The sequence below is a fragment of the Triturus cristatus genome, chromosome 11 (genome assembly GCF_964204655.1).
Source record: "Triturus cristatus chromosome 11, aTriCri1.1, whole genome shotgun sequence".
NCBI lineage: Eukaryota > Metazoa > Chordata > Amphibia > Caudata > Salamandridae > Triturus > Triturus cristatus.
The window spans coordinates 187,041,912-187,066,351 of NC_140594.1; the positions used below are offsets into that span (position 1 = coordinate 187,041,912).

Sequence of the window (24,440 nt, forward strand, 5' to 3'; positions counted from 1 at the left end):
TAACTGTATTACTTACCTGTGTGACTTAATGTATGCATAAATAAGACTGTGTTGTACTTACCTCTAATCTCATAAAGAGTGCTGAGGGTTTGCTTAGAATAAATACACTTTATTTTATATATATATCTGTTGTGGTGTCCTTTCATTTGGTATTCAAGGGATTATATATGGTATCACAGCTGGCTTCACATGCCATTCAGAGTTTAGCCTAAGACTGCTCTTGTCCATGCTACCACTAGGATAGCTGGTCTATAAGGTTGACTTTACAACCAATCACCATAAGGGTATTTGGACTGATATAAGGTGTACACTATAACTAGTGACATCATACATCAGGCCAACTTCTCACAATCATCATCGTTATCAACATCACCATCATCATCTGGGATTTCACCCTCTTCTCTTTCTTGAGGGACCTCCTCCACAAACTCATGGTGAGGTAAAAACCTCATTGAAGGCTGTCTTGGTGGTGCTGACGGTATCAGGGGTGAAGGATTTCCAATCGACACCGGAGTTATATTTGTCGAAACCACAGGAGTTGACGGAACCCCAGGATGTTGCGAAGACGGAGGAAAACGTTGGTTATAATCGTCCAACATGCGTTGGAGATTAGCTATGAGTGACAATGGCAGAGTCGCCGTTGAATGTTTCGCAGGGACCTGCTGCATGTAAACTGGATCTTCAGCCTCACTACTGTCATCCTGGCATTTAATTATTAAGTCGGATGGGCTTTGCGCCGTACCAAAAGATTCAGGTAAGCCTTCCTCGGACTCCTGTTCAGAATCTGTCGCAAATAATGGTGATGGAAGCTGCGACTCCTCTACAGGAATAATCTCGTCTTGCCTATCTAGGCCAGTACTAGGTGGCAATGGCATCAAGGGAACCACAGCGAAAGATGAAACCGGCGCTGAAGTCGCGGGAGGCAGCTGCTCCCTCAATGACCTTTGAGCAGATGATAGCCTGTTTACTTTTATCCTTATTGACGAGCCTGCCGTCGACGGCTGCATGGTAGTCACCGAGGACGTTTTCGGAGAGGGCCTCGTCGACGGAGCTACCGTCGATGGAACGGTGGTCGACGGAACAATCGTCGACGAAATTTGTGCCGACAAACTCATCGTCGACAGAGCCGTCGTCGACGGAGCTGTCGTCGACGGAGCTGTCGTCGACGGAGCTGTCGTCGACGGAGCCGTCGTCGGAATCTTCTTCCTCTTCGTCGACGGAGTAGCCGTCGACGAGATCGACGACGAAGTCGATCTCACACTCTTCGTCGACGACGAAGTCTTCGTCGACGAAACCTTTTCCTTCTTCATCGACGACGATGTAATGGGCAATATAGAAGTCACCGACCTTGTGGTACTGATGGTTACCGTCGACGAGGATAACGTCGACGGGACAATCGTCGACGAACACGCTGCTGATGTCGTCGTCGTCAGAGTCACCGTCGACGAGCCGGACACTGCAAATTTCGTCGTCGGAAGCATCGTCGACGAGGCGGCCAGTCTTTTTCTAGAAAACTGGGAAGTAGACGCCTCAACAGCCTGAGAACTAGGTCTCGAAGGTGACAAAACAGTAGGTGAGTCAGCAGATGTGGCAGATGTCAGAGCCAAAGACAGTTTCTTTTTCTTCAGGAAGGGAGATGGCAACTCCTGCACACTACTGCGCTTTGAGGCTGTCTGGAAACGGCCAGAAATAAGGCTTTCAAGATCAGAAACTGGATCCTCCTTATCTTTCAGTCTCTGTAGCCACAATAAGAGACGGCCTTCCCTGTCCTTCAAAGTCTTTGTAGAAAAGATTCTACAAAATTTACATTTTGCCACCTCATGATCTGGGTACAAACAGTAAATACACTTGCTGTGTGGGTCCTCAGAAAATAAACGCAGTTTTCCACACGAAGAACAAGGTCTAAACAAAGATTTCTTACTTGAAGACATTCTGACAGACAAAAACTGAGCAGAGCTCAGGGAGACTCCCTGTCACACGACGTGCGGTAGAAAATCTGAGGTCAGGAACTCTGAGGAGAAGGTTCTGGAGAGGTGCTGACGCCTGATTGGCTGTAGTTTGGACCAAGATAATGACAGAGATAGACTACAAATGTCTTTTTTCTCTCTCCATGTATCCCTATGGAGATTTCATATAGGTACATTCTTGGTGTTTTACACCTGCATAGCTCTATTTATGGGATTATTTATGTATACTATGACTATATATATTGCTATTTTTATTTACCGTGGGACTCCCACTCCGACGACGGGGAATATTCAAGCATGTGAATCTATGAAAGACACCCCAATACTGGAGAACCGTCTCTCACAAGAACGACGGGGTTTAAACCCAGAAGACATCATGTTGGCACTGTTCTATAATGAAGAAAGAGGAAGGGCCCAATAACAGCCCAAATTCTGCTCCGGATTTGCATTGTAAGTGCAGAAAAGAAGGAACTGATGTCGACCGAGGGGTTACATGGACTCCGCTGACTTCACATTTGGGGACGGCGTTGATGCGAAGTCGCTCGATGCCCTCTGCCAGTGCGCGAAAGAACTGTGGGACAGATCCAGTCTGACACCTGGGGAGGATTCTAATGTAAGGAATCTGCGGCTAGATGTCTCTAACAGATAGAAGGGATATGAACATTGTTATAGTGCTCCTAGAGATGTGGACGTGTCTGTATCCACCTTTACAATGTGGAGTGCATCACTGACATATTTGTCAAATAAGGCTTCCTCAAAGGGCATTTCTAGGAACTTATTTTGCACTTCCAGTCAGAAGATGTTAATCTTAGCCAATCTTGCCTGCAGAGCACTCCTGCTCTTACCAGCTGTCAAAATCCTAAATGTGTCCAGTTCATCACAGAATCTACGAGTGCTACAGATACTTTCTCACCCTCATCTTATATGGACACCAATTTCTTTTTTTGTAGTCCAACAAGAATTCTAGATATGCTGCGTTGTTTAACCACATTTGGCAGTCATATCTACCTTGTATGGTCATTGCATTAGTAGCTCTAATTGAAAACTCAGCCTTTCAAGACACTCTCTTCCCGAAGGCATCCATTCTGCAAACCTCTGTATTTGGAAGTGCAGGACAATGTAATCTGGGGTTTCTGAACCTCTTCGGGGCTGTTTGTGTGACTAACAAACCTCCATTCGGGTTTCCTACTTGACAGTTTGGAGTGCTGTCTGGCTCTTTATTATTCTCGCCCACTCTGTGTTGCACTGCTGCCATAGTGGCTGGTGTTTGAATTAGGTTTATGACTTTTTGCAACAGATGGTCCACTAAATGAATTTGCCTCGACCGCTCTTTTGGATGATTCTTTGATGTCAAATCAAAAGCAATCCATTTCTTTGGTAGTCACTTGAAGGTTTATTTATTTTCATGCCTATTCCATCAGAGTACGGAATTTGAGATGTCATCTGGTGGAGAGTTTACATAGTTTCTGGGAATGAGGGGGCTGGAGATGGAGAGGTTTGCATGGGAAGTTCCACTATCGGTAGGATGTAGTCGTACTATTCATCACCTTTTGCCCTTGAGGGCACTAGGAGTTTGAACATCATAGCATATATCTACTTATACTTGTTTTTGTGGAATATCCATGAAATTCTGAACATGAGAGTCAGATGTTGGCGTAACAGGTATGATAGCCTCAACTGAAGGACATACATCGGGGTCCGGTATATGTGCGTATGGCCCCTGTGATTGGTACCGAAGGTTGGTTAGGAGGAGCAGTCGATGGTTGCCGACTTGGTTCCTTTGGAATACTGGTATGGTATACACCATATGTATGGTCTTTGATCAATTCTACTGGAACATGCATCATGGTTCTTTTGCGGTTTCCAGATATTCTGTTCCTTAAGAATTGTACAGGCTTTCATAGTATGCAAATTCCTCAGTTCAGGCCTAATCCTAGTATATGGGATAGTTAGGGTAAGAGAGTGACTGGGAAAGGTCTTCCAATGAAAATACATGTTTTTCTTTTTTGTCCTGATATTTTATCTTCAACAGACCTGGACTTTAAGCTGCTCCATAAGGGTCATCAGGCTCTTATTATTTTCCTTATTCCTTCTCGGTCTCTGGTATTTGTGATGGTGGCAATAAAGGGGTTTTGATTGGCCATGTATGCTCCAGCAGTATAACTAATAGTACAATTCATTTCTATGCAGAGTCTTTCATCGACAATCGAGGCAATGACTCTGATGTCAACAAGTCCAACAACGGCCCCACAGACGGTGCTTCCTCTGAAGGCATGGGTATCGAAGTAATGGATGGAGGCTATCAATAGAGCAGTCTTTGATGGTTCCATTAATGTGTCAGTTGTCAACGGGTTTCTCACTGAGAAAGCGGTGTGGACAGAAGCCCTGCAGGCTTCGACAGTTCTTCCCAATGTTCTCTATTGTGCAGTAGCCATGAACAATGGGCTGTGGATAGGAGTTTCTGGTGTCGTCAAAGGTGGTGCCATTGAGAGAGTTACTGTGAACGGTGTGATAGACTTTGATTTCTTTATTTTAAGAGATGGTGGAGGTAGCATAGTTGGTGATACTTTCCTCATCTTTTGCCATAGTTCAGTTGTTGGACATGGTGGTCTTACAGATTTGGCTTGTAAACTTTTTGAGTACTTTCTAGTGTACATCATTTTCTCCATTGAGAGCTTGGAACTTGAACTGGATTCCTCCCGAGGCAAAGGGTTTTAAAGTTGTTTTAGCCTTTCGCAGCCACCTCAAAAGTATTCCCTCATGGTCACTGAGGATCCTGGCTGAAATTGTGTCCTGCAAATCTTGTAGCCCTTGGTACATGGCCAGGCTGAAGGCAATAAATACAATTTTTATTGGGGGGGGGGTCATCATTTTTCATGTCTTGAACAGGCTCTTTTCATAACATTACTACTTCGCTTATAGATATCAAAAGTCTTAAGCCCTTATCACAAATTTGGGGTTACATTTCAATATTTGTGTAAACTCCTGTAATCACATATTATAGAAATTCGTTTTCACAAATTATTGCACCCCACCCCCTTATTAATATCCTCCAGGAAAATTTTGGTAGTTCAAAAAAGCCAACGCATAGCTTGGGAAAATATCCCATAATTTGAACACAGGGGGAGTATGTTCTGCTGAACTAGGTATAAGGTGTCAGTATCTACTGCGTAGTAAATACCTTGCCTTCTTAACTCACCAACAGGTTAGTCATCAATTATCAATATAGGAGTTTTTCCATCACAAAATTCTGAAACATTGCCCATTCCTGAGACCGTAGTGGAGGATCTCAACTCAACCTACCTAAGGACAGGCTAGAAGCCAAATTTCTCAAGAAAAGCTGGATTTATCTGTCAGAAGATAGAGATGTGCTCTAGAACTCCTTCTCGACACAATGTGTGGTAGAATTGGGAGGCCAAATGGACTATGCTCTGGGAAGGGACAGCTAAGGGCACTCCTCTCATTGGTCCTTGGGTCTTTGCCGAAGAGGTGAGCATGCTATTAACGTGGCAATGTTTTAGGTTCTTTCAGGCTGAAATTGATTTGTACTGCTGTTTTAAAGTTACAGAGAGACTCCCACCTTGACAATGGTAAATGATTCAAGCATGTGATTCAGTGGTGAACAGTTTATCTACATGACAAAAACACACCAGTGAGAGACATTTGGCCACTTGTACATTCAGAATGATATTAATTAGAATTTCATGTCACCATTGTTACAACACTGGAAACATGTTTATGTCAAAGTAAAACAGATTATAAACTCCATATTTCTGGACATCTTTTACCTGGATGGGAACTGCAGACGTTGCATAGATAAATGTACCTCTTGGCAATCCACCACCGGCACTTGGATCAGCCAAAAATGTTACTGATGTAAGATGGGATGAAAACATGCAGGCTCTCACTGGCGGGAATACTCGAGATGGGCTCCATGTAATCTGTTTTGGCTACAGAAGAAAAAATCAATGACATAGACAATTATGTTACTCTACAATTCAATAGAAACAATACACCCAATCTAGCGATAAATAGCAGATACAGATTTCTTGAAATAATGTAAGTTGACGAGGCACCAAAATGTTGAAATTAGATAAGGAAAGATTATTTTAGATGAAAGCGAAGACTACAATATTGTTTACAAGGTTTTAACATTGCCTACATTTGGACTAACAACATACGATTCAAACATTTAACTGGTATCTTATTTTTTGTGTACATTGACTGTAAACATTCAACTAGCAAACCTATGACTAGAGAAACAAAAGCCACAAATATTGAGCATACGTTTAACCACTGTACATACTACTAAATCTTTTGCACCTTACTGGCAAAGCATACACGAGTGATGTGCAGAATAAAATATGGGCACTGAGGGAGACCAAGGTGATTGATTTGGAAGAACTCCTTGAAGTATCCAAGAGGTTTCAGAGAGGATATTGCAATCAAGGGCACGGTAACAAGATCTTTACAGCTCCACAACACACCAAAAATAGAAGAAGGCCTACTGTGCAGCAAATCAGCCAAGACGCTGCCAGACGCTTTCCGGTTCTCCTTAGTTCACCGCTATGGAACTCTAATGAGGATCTCAATCGAAGCCCACCTCTTTTAGAAAGTTTAGAACTGGAGTTACAGAAATATATTGTCATTTGTTGAGTCAGCTAAAGTTTTAGAAGGTGAGATATATAACAAGTACATTGTTGTAGGAGTTCTGGCCACTTGAGTTTTATGTAGGGTTTTTTCACCCCATTGCATACTGACCTGTCCGTTGCATCTTATTTTCACGAATTTTGAGCCCCTATGGACTTGGACTAACAGTCGGGTCCTCCGTTTTCTGCCACATACATTTATTCAGAGGACCGCCAGTTGAGCACCGATCACTATACGATCCTCTTTTTATCCATTATTTTATTTTTCTGACCCCAACCGGGATGGGCACTGTTTCGGATTATGTAGTGTTTACAAGTTGCCATGGTATTTACTTTGGCATTTGTAAGTAGGATTTCCTCCACCTTTATTGTCCGGGAAATAGAACCTGACCAGGTACGCGCAGAGCGTCTATTTCAGCTTGCGACCTGAGAGGGAGCTGTGGTAATGGTTGTCAGCCAAGGAGCGGAGTTAAAGCGGCGGGACTGGTTTATTTTCAACCAGTTAGTGTTTTTATGATAGGGAGGCTGTGCCAGGTCCCCGAGCCTTGTCCATATTAGGCCCACTGACGGGGGTTAAGTTTTTTGTTTTTTCCGCAGTGCGATACCCACCAGAAGACGTTGAGGGCTCTTATTTTCACTTTCACCACATCGAGGATATATTCGGATGCATGTGGTGGTGCCGGACTTACTTCTAGAAGGTCCGCGGGTGCAGAAATTATATAGGTACACCAATTTGTAAACATGTGTACTATTGTGTGTGGTAATCTTTTATACTTGCAACATTTACATTTTAAGTTAACCTTGACATTGTAGTGTACCAGATCTCAGTGAGTGGGATTTTTATTTGTGGTGTGAGGACAGTGTTTTGCTAGGGGGGTTCTCCCCAGAGACTAAAGCCTGTGGAATGCACAGTGAGTGTATGTCTCAAGACTTGCTGACTTTCCTTGGATTCTGAAGGCAGCACATCTTTCTGGGTGCTTACTATAGTTTTGTGCATCACGGATTCTTGGTAAATAGGTGGCTGTCTCTCTGTGTTCTATTAGGATCGGGCTTTTATTCACATGCTTTTCCCAGGGGGGCACTGTACATTGCCTTGCATTGTTGGGGCACCTTTGCATGCCTAGGTGATCAGCACATCCTGTGACACATGTAGGCAATTGTTTTTAATTTTTATTTTCAGTTTTGGATTACTTTAGGTTGTTCCCTTCACCCTAGTCCTGATGAGGTCCGGAAGGAATAGGGACTGAAACACGTCAATAGTTCATGTTTTGGAGGAGTCCACACAAATCAATAATAATTATTGTATTTAAGTGGAGATACACATGTACAACATGACTTGGGGGTTGTAGCAGATACCCTTTGTGTATATAGGATTTCCTCTCAGTGTATTGCTATTGATGAAGGTGCGAACACTGACACTAATTAATTGGGGTTTAAGTCCACAACATATACAAGATGGTCTGTTTTATGAACAGTTGATATGTACTTTATTTGCACAAGAGAGTATATGTATGTAATTGTGTAGATGTTTTCTGTTTTTGTCCATGTTTTCCAATAATACAATGAATGCCTTAAGTACTAACAAATACAATTACATAATTCTAAAGCCAAAATATTTTTTAATTATATATTTAAAATTATACATATTTATTAAATATTTAGTTTTTATTTATTTAAAAAATAAATAAGTAAATGAACTTCTAAATACAGATGCCAATTAATACATTAAATTAAAAAAGAAAACTTATGTCAGGTTATGTTAACTGTACTTGATACAGCACAAGTGATTCACACCCGAAGGATTATCTTGGTGCTTTCCCTGAGACAGAGCAAGACAAACAAATTAGAACAGCCAGATCTTCCAAAGTTTTTTTAATCTACCAAAGTCAATACAAGAGTGAATATGGAAAGAGAATTTATTCCAGTGAAAGGGGGCAAGGCAGGGAAAGGACCGGAGGCCAAATCTCGTAGTACAGACATGGAGGCACTGAGATTATAAATAATATTGCAACCAAACAATTCTCCAAAATATTAAATACATTTTTAAATATTGGGCATTTTCATGTTACACAGTGGAATAATCTGAGGTGAACAAATATATAACATTGTAGCAATTTTTATTTTGCTGGTGGATATTATTACCTGTCTTCTGTCAGTCTGCAGTGGAGGAGGGGGTGGGCGAGCACAGTCTCGATACAGCATTCGTAATCTTTCACACTGCACTTCTACTACAAATAAGCGTTCACCTGTAATCAACACATTTGAAAATATTTGAACATGTGATCATTGCAAACCAATTATGCATCATGTTTGTAATAATAATTTAAGTGATGTTTGATATAATACATAGTACTGTGTTGAACTGTATCACTACACCGAGGTAGGAAAACATGCTTGGGAACAGAATGAAACCCTGAAGTTTCTGTGCATCTTACAAATTTAGTTGTGAGGCGGAAAGGGCCATGCATTGCTAGAACAGGGGTTCCACAGGACGGTTGTCAGAGTCCTACTTAATAACCACTGTAATTTAGAACAACCTATAAGGAGGTGGCACCTGCCAAACCACCAACCATTCTACATGTAGTAACATTAATGATAACCAGCGCTTTCTGCTGTAGTTTTGTATGTAAGGAAAAGTTAGTAATTAGATACTTGTAATCCATCATGTGTATTGCAGTTTTCACACCTTGACATTATGCTTTGTATTGGAAATAAACAAACAAAACAATACATTCTTAAATTCTAGAATATCTGACCAACAGACGGGATCCAAGAAATAAAAATAAAAACTAAGAATTCCAACAAGATAATCCAAAGGGAACATACAATTCCCAATAATAAACTATTAGTCCATGCAAAAGTCCCTCTGAATGAAAACACCAGTCTTTCTCCACTGAAAGGACAAAAAATAGGGGAATGAATGGCAAGTGCAAACACTGTACACTCAGTTGTTCAAATTTCACAGTCTCCCAAGCCCATTGCTTTGAGGGCTAAAAGATCATGCACAATACAGCACCTATCGTCATCCCAGGAAATTAAGTTAGACAATATGTCTTGTTGTGGTGCCTTCAGTTTCTTTCACCTCAAAGAACGAATCATCCGCCTCAGTTTGTGTGAAAATATGCTGATAACCATTAACAGGGACCTTAAGCTTTGCAGAGATTAAGAGTTTAAAGTTTCTGCATCTTCTTTTAAGCGGTTTGACTGTAATCTGGGGAAATCCGGATACGCTGATCAGCCATAGATGCCTCATGTTGTTTGTTTCTCTCACAATCTGCTTCTTGCCTTGTGTGCTGCCCAGCTCCACTATGACAGTGCCCCATGTACATCATTTCCTTCATACTCTTGGTAGACAATACACTTTTGCACCTGTACATGAGTGGCAGAATGGAAAGTGAGTATCTGTGACAAAAGATTCTGGATTGCTGTGGTGATGGATTCCCCCTCTCCTCACGATCTTCCCCTCCTTTACCTGTTAATCTCTCTCTCTCTTTGATAACTGGTTTTCCAAAATGGTCACATGACACCAATTGAAATCATCCTTTGTTCAAAATTGGAGGAAGTGCAGTTAAAGTTGTCCTATTGTTGACAAATTAAAGTCTCTCCCTAAGACTGGCAAATGTTTTTTCCTCCTCCAATTGTGAAGTTTGACTAGGGGAAAACAAATGTGCTTTGTCCTTGTTAAGTGCCCCTTTATTTTAATTACAAGGGATATTTTTGCTGAGAGTGGACCACACAGCTAGCATATCCCATGGGATGAAAGAGAAGTCCCATGTCACGTCTTGATCTATTGGGAATCAGACATTGGCCCCAGGCCTGGAACCTACTCCTATAAGTCGTGGCTCTTACTTCCGTGACTTGGAGCATGGTCTGACTGGTTGGCGGTCCATCACAAGCTACAGAGATCTAGGTGCATCACACAGAAATTTTCTCCCGATGACTCTCCTGTACCGAAATGCAAAACAGGGCCCCAGCAGAGGGAGCCAGGTCAGAGGTCTGAGAAAGCTCGGACTTTGCACGCTCTAAAATCACCATCTGAAATCAACTTTTGTTTTGCAACTGAAATATACGGTAGTTTAACCTGATAATTGTGCTTTTTATTTTATTCTTTTAAAATCTTCCCTTTTAGAAGGGAAAAAATAAACAAAGGAATTGGAATAAAAAGGTAGACATCACACAAACCAGGGAATTAATGCTGTCACTTTAAGGTGGGCAACAATGCTCCAGACTACCACACTGCATTGTCAGTGGGGTACAATTTATTTTGACTGCCAATTCAAAGAAAAGATCTTAAGCACAATTTCCATGTCTTTGTCCCCGACTTAATGGATGAGGTAGGCAGCTTGTGTATGAATTTACTTAAGATAATCAAAAATTAGGCTTGCAAGTGCTTAACAGTTGTTTTTCCATCATGGGATCTTCATAATTCCTCATACATATAGATGTAAATAGCACGTTGCTATTTGTAAGGGAAACATGTTGGTGAGCCAAGTCACCCTTGTGCTGGCTTCTGTCTATGCAGTAGATTTGTTCAAGGAGCAGTAAATTTACATTTTATGGATCCCACTATACCCCTGTATTTTCTTTATTACCTTTTGTTCCGTCACTGATAATTATCAGTAATGTTTTGACCGGATGAGGTGTGATGTGGCAGTACCTATGTGCTAAAAGATTTATTGCTGTGTGAATTTACTGGATCGAAAAGTTCAGCTCTTCAGTGACCACCTGCATGACATCTGGGCTCCCTTCACAAGTTTTCCTGAGTTTTCCACCATGGAGTGGTTCAGTGTTTACGGACTTGAAATTACTGGTTCAAACTAGCTAAAATTAAAGCTGGGAAGGGCTGCTGGCAGTCAAAAACCATGTTTCCCATCAGTCCCTCCAACACAATGTGGAAAGCAGACAATGCTCTACAGACAGACATTAGCCTCCCCACCCTCGAAACACCCTCCCTGTAACCGCCCTCTACATAACCCCCATACTCTACAGATACGTACCACCTGGTTAAAGTACATTGTAATTAGCAGCTTTAAATCAGGGAATTACAGAGTAAAAGGATCCAGTAATTTCCTTTGCAGAATTAACTGGGAGCTTGGAACGAGGCCCTTACCTTTTAGCCCTCAGTAGATACTGAGTGGATTAGCTCAATTAACTCCTAAAGGAAACTGTAACAACTTCTCACCTTGGCCATCACACTAACAGCTCATTGGCAAACAGCTGAGGATAACACAAACCTTTTTATTCATTGCAATCACCTCTGTCTGCCAGGAGGAGCAGTAGAAGAGGAGGGAGAAGGATGCTTCTCCTAACTCTCAAAACTAAGAAACAGGCAGGCAGCAAGTTCTTTCCTAAGAACAACGCAACTTGATATAGGGTCATATAGTTCATTTCATTGCAGAGCTTGTATGCTTTCATTAAGGCTGGATTAAAAAATGTGGCCATGGTAGGCTCAAGCATTCCAGGTACTGATAGAACTAAGTGAAACAAGGTTTCACTGAAGTTAGTCAGTTCACTTATGACAAGATAAAGTCACATTACCTACCTAACCAAGTATGTCAACATATACATATGTATTAAAATAGACTTTGTTAGGTACACTTGTTTAACGAATAAAAGCAAAACAGATAAAGGAGCATTACCAGGCTTTGGATCACAGACAATTCCATGGCAGCTAATGGAATGTTTGGCCAAAAAGATTTTGTTTCATTGCATAGAAATATTCCATTGTGTTAAGATTTTGAACAGAACTAACCCACATAATTTCAGGTATCAAAATAGGATGATTTCCCCAAATCTCCAAAAATACCAGGATTTGAAAACTGCAATAACTTTGCAAGACAACTCTACTGAGTGACGTTTAACTAATCATCTATGCATGGAAGGGCATGGATTTGCCATCTTCTGGAGTGGTTTGAAAAGACCTTCATGAAAACACTTGGGGCCAGAGTGACACTGTGATAGAGTATCTAACGCCAGTGCTTTACACTAGCCCAAAGAAAATATAAAATATAATAAGTACAAATTGGGACATTGTTGTTGAGCCAATTGGAGTGGGGCGTAGGGTGACTTGGCAGGGGCGGGTTTGTGGGAATGCATGGGAACAGTTCTGGAAATTGGTATCCAATAGTATCCGATGTGCAGTTTCAGACAATATAGTACCAAGGTATCACTACTCCTAATCAGTGGTATGATTATATTATGAAACTGTAGGGCACAGAGCTTGAAGACTATTTTCATAGGGGACTTCTGTACATTTTATGGAAATATAACAAACCAATTACTTACCTTCAGTAACATACTCTGGTGGATACTCTAACAGAATAGTCCTCACCTTCTGAATATTCCCCAGGTGTCAGACTGGATCCGTAAACATTTAGAGCAGCACTCGTGTGTGTCAGTAGGTAGTGTCGTACAGCCCTGCACCAATGATGTTTCACTTTGGAATGTCGATCGTAGCTGCATATACGTGTCACACATACTTGCTGATGTCAGTTGCTTTTTTAAAGAGTCTGCGCCCTCAGATGTAGAGTCTATTGGCAAGTTATCATGAGCAGTGTGTATCTAGAATAACTGGGGCCTTTGTAGATGGAAAAGAGTTAATTTTGCAGACCAGGAAGGTACGATGGTCAGTGGGAAATCTATGGTTAGTTAATGTATCCACCTGAAAGAGCGTTACAAAAGGTAACCAACTTGTTCTTCTGATGGCTACTTCAAACCAGAGATTCCTCACCGTGTGAATAAATACCACAACAGTACGTCCCTAGATGGTGGGTATGTGAACTGACTCCAAAAAGTCCTACAGACCGAGCGGGCAAAAGACCCATCTCAATGAACGTTTTGAGGCAGTAGTGCTTCATGAACATGAGTACCAACACCCACATAGCCACCAGAAAAGGTACTACAAGTGCCAAACCAGTGGCAGCAGCTTTGGCTCTGGTGAAATGAGCCTGTAGGCCCTCCAGAGGCTGCTTCTTGACCTATTCATAACAGAGCACAATCCATGGCTCTTTAGGAACTGTATCTAACTCTTACCTGCTCGGCCATCGGCTGTGCCATCTGTAGCGCTGGGAGGCCTCAGGGTGGCCATCGCGGTTTATACATTTCATTTCATTAAGAGGTGGTCAGCTTCTGCATAGCCGTGTCCTCCTTTGTACCAGTAAACCTCACAAAGAGCCCATCTTCTAATCAGTTTACTTAGGTGCGATCAATGTGAAATGGAGTGCTTTCTTAAGGTGCATACGATGGAGTCCCTTTCCTTTTCAGGGATGAGGTGGCGCAAAGAACACCAGAAGAGTGGTAGCCTGCCCAACGTGAAACAGTGTTGTCACTCAGCTACACCAGCTTAGTGAGAAAGAACATGATATATTGTATTTGGACAGTAAAAGCCTGAAGCTCACTCACACATCAAGCTGATCGTTTTGAGGATCAGAAGACATAATGCATGAATGTGCATTGGCTTCAAGGGAGCACACATTAAAACAATAAGAACCAAATTGAAATCCCGCTGTGGCATCACAAAGGGCTTCCCTGTGCCACCTCCGAGCGTAACTGCGACTCATGGCCCACTAAGTGTCAGCAGCAGAGTTCATCTACCATAGCATTTTGAGATCCCGCCAGGTGGTTCTCTACCAGTGATATCTATTGGCGGTCACGCCACTTTCAGAAGCGTCTCCTGGCTTAGGACTCAAGACCCCACTCTGCCTTGCTTGTTGCAGCATTAAGTGGTGGTAGTGTTATCCTTGAGCACTTGCACCAGTCTTCCTCTGATGGTGGGCAGGAAGGCCTTCAAAGCCAAGCGAATTGCCCTCAACTCTAGCAAATTAGTGTGGAGTCGGGTTTCCGCTGGAGACCAGAAACCTCTGATCTTCACTTCTCCCAGAATGCCTCCACAACAGAGAAGCAAAGCGTCCATCAACAATATAAAATCTGAGTGGGCTAAGGAGAGTGGCCTGTCACTGACCCAACTGTGGTCCTGCAACCACCGTGGCAGATCTTCTGTAGTGTTCTCTGCAATCTGGGTACAAGCCAAAAGATTCCCTTTGTGCTGGTCCACTGCCCATCTGGCATGATTCACCAGCAGGAGGCCAGCAATCCAGCAGTGTTAAGAGTCATTCATGCTGAGATCCAGAACAGAGACTGAAACATCAGGATCAGAGCCTGATTGTCCTGGCCTCTTTGCTCTGGGGGAAAGGCACGAAACCACACCATATCCAGAATTGCTTCGATGAACTGGAGCGTTTGTAAAATATTCTGTTGGGACTTCAGCACATTGATAATGAATCTCAACGATGTTAGAAGGTTCACCGTCATTTGGAGGTCTGCCTGAGACTTGTACTCTCGACATCCAAAGGCGTGCTGCGACCACCGCCATCACCTTTCTGAACACGAGAGGCACAGGTGAGGCCAAAAGAGAGCACTGCACTGAAAATGCTCCTAGCCCACTGTGAACTGCAGGTAGCACGCTTGTGGGTCTGCAGGATTGGGATATGTAAATAAGCATCCTACAGGTCCAACACCACCATCCAGTCTCCGTGGACTTGGGCAAACACAACGTGAACTAGAGAAACAATTTGTCTTTCCATCCGAAGGCAATGAGAGGGCAAAGATCTAAAAAAAAGGAAAAAGAAGTCTGTTCTTCTTCGGCATAAGGAAGTAGCTAGAGTAACACCCAGTTCCTACTTTCGAGGCCAGAAACAGTCTTGAAGGCCCCTTTAGCCAAACGGGACGGCACATCCTGAAAAAAGACAGACATATGGTGCTCCATCAGCAGTCCTCGTGGTGGTGGAAGGTGTGGCTGGGTAGAAAGAAACGGACGGGCAGAGCCCCAATTGACTATTGGTAGGACCCACGTCTGGCATAATGACTTGCCACCTGTAGAGGAAATGCCAGATCCTGCCTGCAAGAGGGTGGCTGAGTACTGCAAAGGTCACACTAAGGAGGTTTTGCTTCTGCAGTAGCCGTTCGGGGTTGTGGGGGTGCAGGGTAACTGATCTGCCTGCTGTCCCATGTGTTGTCTTTGCAAGCATAGCCGCAGCCACACAAGGGCTAGAAGTCCTGTTGGGCTGGCAGCCGGATCGGATGGAGGAATTGAAAACCCCTACAATAGCCTCGAAAGGGGTGAAATTGATGATGGAATTGGCTGGGTGGGGAAGGCAGGAGCAAGCAACATGATGGGGCCCTGCTTTCTTTAAGAATGTTCTAGGGTGGAGTCCACTTTCTCGCAAAAAGGCGTCAGCCATCATATGGCATGTCCATCAGGGATGCTACGACATTCCTGGAGCAGCCCGTAGACCTCCTCCACGTATGGTGTTGAAGTGTCACACTTGTACCCATTGCCTGACCTAAGCAGTAGGTCGTGTTTATGCCAGAGCGAATCACAATCTCCGGGATGACTTGGGTCCAGGACACCCGGAGGTCCTCCAGAACTCTTGGTAAAACTTTGCTACCGTTTACCATAGTGCATGAGAGTAGTGGGAGAGTTGGAGTGTACTGATCGCAGAGCAAGGCTTACGGATTTAAAGATGCAGTTGTCAAATGCCTCTATTATTTTAGACTCATGATCGGGTGGGGAGGTGGCAAAGGCGCTGGGATATACCTTGCTGGGGGACGCCCGCACCACCAAGCTTTCTGTTGTGGGATGTTGAGTGAGAAAGTCAGGGCCACTTGGTTCTGGCGATTGCATCAAGTGACCTACCTATTAACCAGTGGTCTCAAACATGTTTTCACCCAAAAGTCCAAGAGGGTATCCATGAGGGCATCACTGAATTGTAATAGAGGTTCTTGGCCAGGTTGGAGTACCTCTGCCCGGAAATTAGTCTTCACCCCCATAGTAGGAAGGTGTAGACTTAGTATTTACATAACAGCAGTGAAAGAGGAGCTTTCTTCATGGCAGGGCCAGGAGAAGAAACAAGGCCAGTATCTGGAGAAGAACTAGGCCACTGGTTTCTTGTAGTTCTTAGTACTAGCTTCCCTCAACATATTGAGGGACAGAATATTCCCCTTCATGAACATTGTCACTGTCCGAATCAGTGCTGAAAACATTGTGCAAAGTCTGGGCCCTACCACATGGTAAGGACAAGATATTCGAATCAGAAGAGTTACATACTGGCTGTGCTCCAGCATGAGCAAAGCACAACATCGGTCGAGGACATGGTGGATTCTGCTCAGGTTTAGAAAGCAGAATGGGCTGCTAATCCTCCTTCAGCATCAGCACCAGTGAATATGGGAAGGGCACCAGTGCAGTGGGTGGTGCTGTAAACGAAGTCAGCACCTGAGCCGCTGCTGAAACTGAATCTATTAGTAACAGTGGTTCTGTACTCAGGGGCTTCACCACAGTGAATATAACTTCCCTTTTTTCATGAAGGTGTGCACCATTTTTGGAGACACTAATTTGACTCGGGGTCTCGGTCCTATCCCCTATGTTTTGGTATATGCAGATTTCTCCTAAATTCCCCTAGGCCTGATGAGACACATATTTCCTTTCCATGGTTCAAAATGCAGACGACACTAATAACTAACAATCATAGAATCTGTGGTAACTCTAATATGGGACATTCTTATCTCTTCAAGTGGTTGTTTGTTACCTATACACCAGCCTTGTTTTTACTTTCCCATTATTGTATTGTTTTTTATTATGGCTGAGACACAGGGGGCACACTTCCCTGTATTCTGTTCTCTGTCTTTATATGTGTTGTTAGATCACATATTTGATGACAGAAGTGGTATGTTTGTGTTTGCACATGAACAGTGTGGTCTGTGGTACTTTAACTGTTATATGTAACATATTTCCTGAGGCTATTTAGCCTCTTAAATTCAAAATACCTCTTTGAATGAGATCAATGAGAACAACTGTTGCTAATAGAATGAGTCGCACCCAGGTTCCCATGGGTCTAAGGGTTTCTCTTGGAGCTTGAAAAGGTACTGAAACAGGTTCGAGGGGCACTGACGTCACTAAGGGCGGACCCGCCAGCTTAAGTCGAGCTGCATACCTCTCCGCAACCATCTGGTAACTATGCATTTTTATTGAGTAAATCCAGAGTCTTTTGAAGTGCTTTTAACAATCTGGTGGTATTTACTTTTGGCACATTCTTTCTTTTGTTTTAATGTCCTACAACTATAGGTTTGATGTGAATGGAAAAATATTGGAAACCCGTACAGTGTCGAGTATTTAACAGTAGGTGTTCTAGTCAAGTCAGGCCTCTCGTTTGTTGTAGAAATTCTATCTAGCCAGAGATTCCTCCCATGAATATTCCTCAGACGCCACATTGGACCCAGAAAATGTTCAACAGTACCTCGGTGCACCAGTAGGTAGCACAGTGTGGCACCACATGTATGCAGTTACGGTCTGGAAAAGAAAGTAACCTGCCCTCTGTGACGTTGTACCTTTAAGAGACATAGATTAGTTATAGATTCCTTACCTTAGAATTACCCCCAAGGTGTCAGACTGGATCCAGAGAATTTTTTCTCAGCAGCACCCCTGTGTGTCGGTAGGTGGCTTCGGTCGACTCCGCGTTCATCATTGGCATCGTCGTCGCCGGGATGACGTTGCGGTGTCTACGCCACCCCTGCGCGCTGACGTCAGTTCCGACACCAATTTCCACACGAGAAGCGCAGACCCATGAAACACACTGACCACTGGGACGCCACACTAGGACCCTGAAAGGGAGCCCCTCTCCCTAGAAGTCAGTTCACAGAGCAGGAAGGATGCGTGGGGTAGTAAACAATCTATAACTCATATATGTCTCTTACCGATACATCATTACCGAAGGTAAGTAACTTGTTCATCTAAAAGAGACTATTAGTTATAGATTCCTTACCTTCACAGAGATACCCTAGCAATACCAAGCCCGGAGGAGGGACTACTAAGTTCACACCAGAAAGCCCTGGAGGACAGAACGGGCAAAGTAGCTGTCCCTCCGGACTTGGCTGTCCAGGCAGTAATGTCTGGTGAACGTGTGCATAGAAGCCCTAGTGGCTGCCGAGTAGTTACTGCCGTAGATCTGGCGGAATGAGATCGCAGCCCCATTTGAGGTTTCTTTTTACCTACAGCGCAACAAATCTTTACACAAGGGACAACCCATCGAGAAATAGTACACTTTTGCACAGCCTGACCTTTCTTAACACCCACATAGCCAATAATAAGTTGATCGTCCACCCGAAAATTCTTCATGCGGTCAAGGTAGAAGGCCAGCGCATGTTTCAGGTCCAGACGGTGAAGTCTCTCCTCCTCTTTGGAAGGGTGCGGGGGTGGGAGAAAGGTGGGCAGAGTGATAGTCGGTTGGATGTGAAAGGGAGTGACAACTTTGGGTAGGAACGAGAGCCTCATTCGAAGCACCTCTTAGTCCGGATGTACCAAGAAGAAAGGAGGCTTAGAAGAAAGAACCTGAAGCCCACTCACTCTGCGAGCAGAGATGATGGCAACAAGAAAAGCAGTTTACAGAGTGAAAAGCCTAAGAAGCAGACAGTTGTAAAGAGGCTTGAAGGGAGCGCACTTAAGTTAAGTGAAAACAATGCTCTAGTCCCTCTGAGGCATTATGAAAGGAGATGGAGGAAATAAATGAATAATGCATCTAAAGAACCTACTTACAATCAGGGACTTGAGCAAAGAGGGCTGATCTGGTAGCCGAAGAAAAGCAGAAATGGCTGTCCGATAGCCTTTAAGAGTGCCCAGAGCAGAGCCCTGCTGGGCAAAAGAAAGAAGGAACAGAAGAACCTCAGAAAGAGGGGCGGTGAGGGGATCCACAGCTTTTGCTGTGCACCATGCCACAAACTTGTTCCATCGACAGGCGTATACCGTCTTAGTGGAGGTACGCCTGGCTGCCAAGATGACATTACAGACTTCAGAAGGAAGGTCAAAAGCGGACAACTTACGCGACTCAATCTCCACGTACGGAGGTGGAGGCTAGACAGGTTCAGGTGGAAAGCCGTCCCCTGCTGCTGCATCAGAAGATCCTCCTGAAGGGGCAGTTGGATCGATAGCTATGCTCAGGAGTTCGGGGTAACAGACTCTTCGTGCCCAGTCCGGTACCACAAGAATGACTTGGGGCCCGGTCGCGCTTGATCTTCTTCAGCGCTCGGGGCATAAGTGGTACAGGCAGAAAGGTGCACAGGAGGCCGCAACTCCACTTGCATCAAAGTGTCGCGGAGAGAGTGCCACCTTGGAAACTCCAAAGTGCAAAACTGCTGACTGCGCATTCTCTTCGATGATGAACAGATCTAACCAAGGCTCTCCTCACTGTTGAAAGAGACCTTGCACCAACTCAGTTAAGACGCCATTCGTGATCAACTAGGCACCGACAGCTGAGTTTGTCCGCCCTGGCGTTCAGAGAATCTGCCAGGTGTTGAACCACCAGGGTCAAGCCCTGATGTTCCAGCCATGTCCAAAGGCGAAGAACCTCTTGACAAAGGGTCCACAACACCACCCTACCCTGTCTGTTGCAGTACCACATGGCGGTGATGTCTGTGAACCCCTGCACTGCCTTCCCCTTGAGGGAGGGAAGGAATGCTTTCAGTGCCAAGAGAATCGCCTGAAGCTCCAAAAGGTTGATATGGAGCCCAGACTCCACCAAAGACCAGACTCCTCTGATCTCCGCCTCTCCTTGGTGGCCACCCCATTCCAGGAGTCATGCATTGGTCAACACCGTGAGGTCTGGTTTGGAAAGAGAGAGGGATCTGCCTCTGACCCAATGCTGGTTTGTTAACCAACACTGCAGTTGTTGCGCAGTCCCCCTCCGAGATCTGGACGTAGTCAAAGAAATTCCCCTGATGCTGCGCCCACTGGAACTTCAGGTCCCACAGCAGAGCCCGCATATCCCTTCTGGCATGATCCACCAGCAGGATGCAGGAGGCCATGAACACCAGCAGCTTCAGGTTCATTCTCACCGAAATCCAGGATAGAGGCTTAAACATCAGTATCATAGCCCGAATATTCCGGACTCGCTGATCGGGAGGATAGGCCCAAAACTGCACTGAGTCCAGAAAAGCTCCGATGAAAAGGAGCGACTGAGAGGGAGTCAGGTGTGACTTTGGCACGTTGATAGTGAACCTCAGCGAATGAAGAAGGTCTGCCGTAGTCTGGAGGTGGGAAACGACAGCCTGGGGCAAGCCTGCCTTCATCAGCCAGTCCAGGAGATCGGGGAAGACTGGAACCCCTGATCTGCACAGATGAGTTGCGACCACCGCCATCACTTTCGTGAACACCCGAGGCGCACTGGTAAGGCCGAAGAGGAGCACAGTGAACTGAAAAATGCTCATGGCCCAACGTGAACTGTAGGCAACATCTGTGGCTGGCAACATGGGGATGTGAAAGTAGGCGTTCTGCAAGTCCAACGCCATCAGTCTCTAGGTTCGAGGGCAGATAGGACCTGAGACAAGGTTAGCATTTCTAACTTCTCCTTCTGGATGGAGGGTAGTCTTGAAGGGGAGGGAGTAGCCCCTTCGGACTATCTGCAAAACCCACCTGTCTGATGTGATGTATTGCAAGTGGGGGAGGGGATGGTGAATCCTGCCACCCACTGGCTGCTGATGGGCCTGAAAGGTCTGCCTAGGAGGGTTTGGAGGCTGCTGTAGGGGGGGGGAAAGGGTGGACTGGCCCGCCCGCTGGTTACCAGACCTACGTCGCTGGGTCTCACATCCGCAGCCACGCAGAGGCTGGGCAGGTTGCATGGACTGGGTCTGACGTGGTGGGGTGCCCCTTCCGTAGCCACGAAAGAGGCGAAAAGCAGACTGCGGTGGACGGGAGGACACAGTGAGGCCTAAGGATCTGGTCCAAGCCCGAGAATCCTTAAAGTGCTCCGAGCTGAGTCTGCCTGGTCACCAAAAAGGCAACGGATATCAAAGGGCATGTTCAGCAGAGTTGATTGAACATGCACCCCAAAAAAAACACGTCCTTAACCAGGTGTAGCACCAAAGGGCTACTGAAGTGGCAATCATTCTGCCCAGTGAGCCGTGGTATCCAGTCCATAGCGAATTGTGAATTTTCCTGCGCGTCTCTCATAGCCACGCAGAGGCTGGGCAGGTTGCACGGACTGGTGGCTGGACTGGGTCTGACGTGGTGGGGGGCCCCTTCCGTAGCCACAAAAGGGGCGAAAAGCAGACTGCGGTGGACGGGTGGACACAGAGAGGCCTAAGGATCTGGTCGAAGCCCGAGAATCCTTAAAGTGCTCCGAGCTGAGTCTGCCTGGTCACCAAAAAGGCAACGGATATCAAAGGGCATGTTCAGCAGAGTTGATTGAACATGCACCCCAAAAAAAAAAAAACGTCCTTAACCAGGTGTAGCACCAATGGGCTACTGAAGTAGCAATCGTTCTCCCCAGTGAGCCTTGGCATCCAGTCCATAGCGAATTGTGAATTTTCCTGCGCGTCTCTCATCTGCCAAGGCTTGGGATAGGACAGCCCGGGCCTCCTCCGGGCACTGAGACAGCACCTGAGCAACCATATCCCAGATGGTATGGGAGTATCGGACCAAGAGGCAAGTGGTATTCACAGACCCCAGTGCCAAGCTGAAAGAAGAGAAGGGTAAGTTACTTACCTGTAATCCTAGTTCTCTTCCAGGGGTATACTCATCAAAGTCATCAGCACTGAATTATCTCCGCCCACGTGCGGTAACCCGGAGCATATACAAAAATACATATATATGTGTATGTAGTAGAAAAGGAGTACATAGTACGAGATAAATATACACAGATACATGTATAACATAAAAAATAGGCAGCCCTAAACATACCCAATAGGCTAAGAAGCCAGATTTACATGTATTTCTCTAGTATGAAAATAACCCATGAAAATATAATGTAAGAGAAGTACATGTACAGTAATAGTATTCTGCAAAAAACCTTTTATTTTCATCAAAGAAAACAGGTAATGGCAGGCAATTAGCCTAAAGAAGGATGCATAAATCAATAACATCCCTGTACAGAAAAGTAAACTGGCACCTCGCCTTTAAGGCCTCTGAGATCCTGCTCCCATCATGCACCACATGTGACAGTTAGGTCAGTTCTTTGGTACGGTATAAGAAACCTGTAGGAACCTGCATCAAAGATGCAAGAAGAACAAGTTAACTGTTAATGCTCGTCCAGGGAGGCAGGAGGGTTGCTTATGACTTTGATGAGTATAACCCTGGAAGAGAACTAGGATTACAGGTAAGTAACTTATCCTTCTCTTCTAAGGGATACTCATCAATAGTCATAAGCATTGAATAGAGTAGAAAACCCATACCCACTTATGAGCGGACGAGCAAAAAACAGTGAACTAAATAGACGTACACATGTTAAACAGTATTAGCAAACAAGTTTCTCAGTGAGCCTTGCCCAACCTGGCGCGCCTGCATGCGTGTCAGCATCTACACAGTAGTGGCGAATAAAGGTATGAACTGATCGCCATGTAGCTGCTTTACAAATTTCTGCCATGGGGACATTCCTCAGTAGAGCCGTGGTAGAAGCTTTTCCCCCAGTGGAATGGGCCTTAGGCTTCCCCGGAAGGGATTTGTTGGCCAATTGGTATTTCAGAAGAATACAAGAAACTATCCATCTAGAAATGGATCTTTTGAAAGCTGCAGAGCCCGTGTTAACAGGACCATAGTTAATAAACAAACGTTCTGATTTCCTCAGTGTCTTTGTTCTGTCCAAATAAAACTTAAGAGCCCTCTTGAGGTCTGGGGGAAATGGCTGGGCAACATACCATGATAGGGCTGTTGAGAAGACCGGGGGGGTGGTTCAGGGGGAGGGTGGGACTACGGTGCGTTTTATGCTGTATTACTGTGTGGTGGTGGTTTGAAGGGCCCGAAAGTTTCTTCTGTTGTACTACCAAAAATAATAAAAACTTGTTTATCAAAAAAAGAACCCTCTTGAGATCTAGGGAATGTAGAGATCTTTCTGGAGGATTCGGAAAAAAGGTAGGCAAAGTAATAGTCTGGTTAATGTGAAAGTCCGAGACTACTTTAGCCAAAAAGCTAGGATGTGTTCTGAGAACTACTCTGTTAGCGTGGAACACAGTATAAGGTTCCTTACAGCAAAGAGCCTGGATCTCACTCACCCTGCGAGCAGATGTAATGGCCACCAGGAATGCGACTTTCCATGTTAAATGCTGTAAGGAAGCTTTCTGAATAGGCTCGAAAGGAACCCACATCAACTTTGTCAACACAATGTTAAGCTCCCATGGAGGAGAGGGAGACCTGACAGGTGGGTAGACCTTTTTCAAGCCCTCAAGAAAATCCTTTACCACCGGAATTCTAAACAAAGAAGTCTGGTTGGGGGACTTCCTATAGGCTGTGTTTGCTGCAAGGTGGACTTTGATAGAAGCGAACTGAAGACCAGATCTAGCCAAATGCAGCAAGTAGGGTAAAATCACCTGTTCCTGACCCCGGATGGGATCATGTTGATTGTCCACACACCATAGGAAGAACCGCTTCCACTTGAAGGCATATGATTTCCTCGTTGAAGGTCTTTTTGCTTCTTTGAGAATAGACATACAGTCTGGATTCAATTGTAGGTGTCCATATTGGATGACTTCAGGAGCCATGCTGTCAACCGGAGGGAGGACAGGTTGGGGTGGAATACTCTCCCTGCCTGTTTGGATAGGAGATCCGGGCAGCATGGCAACCTCTTGTGTGGCACTTCCGATAGTTGAAGGAGGTCCGGAAACCACCACTGGCGAGGCCACTCCGGGGCTTTTAAAATCATCCTGGAGTTGGTCCTGTACAACTTGTTGATTACCACTGGTATCAACGGGATCGGTGGAAAAGCGTACAGTAAGCTCTGAGACCATTCGATCAAATGGGCATTCCCTTGAGACCCTTGCTGGGGAAACCTGGATGCGAAGGCGGGGT

The 24,440-nt window shown here is 44.8% G+C and overlaps 1 protein-coding gene across 2 annotated transcripts in view; it reads right to left on the reverse strand.

The window, feature by feature from the left end:
• HECTD4 (HECT domain E3 ubiquitin protein ligase 4) overlaps positions 1-24,440 on the reverse strand; it is a 2,430,065-nt gene that overhangs the window by 1,388,063 nt on the left and 1,017,562 nt on the right. For both annotated transcript variants that reach the window (XM_085634374.1, XM_085634373.1), the window contains exons 47-48: positions 8,759-8,862; positions 5,756-5,917 (exon numbers count right to left, since the gene is read on the reverse strand). In XM_085634374.1, coding sequence (XP_085490500.1) covers positions 5,756-5,917; positions 8,759-8,862 — 266 coding nt within the window. The remainder of the gene's footprint in view (positions 1-5,755; positions 5,918-8,758; positions 8,863-24,440) is intronic.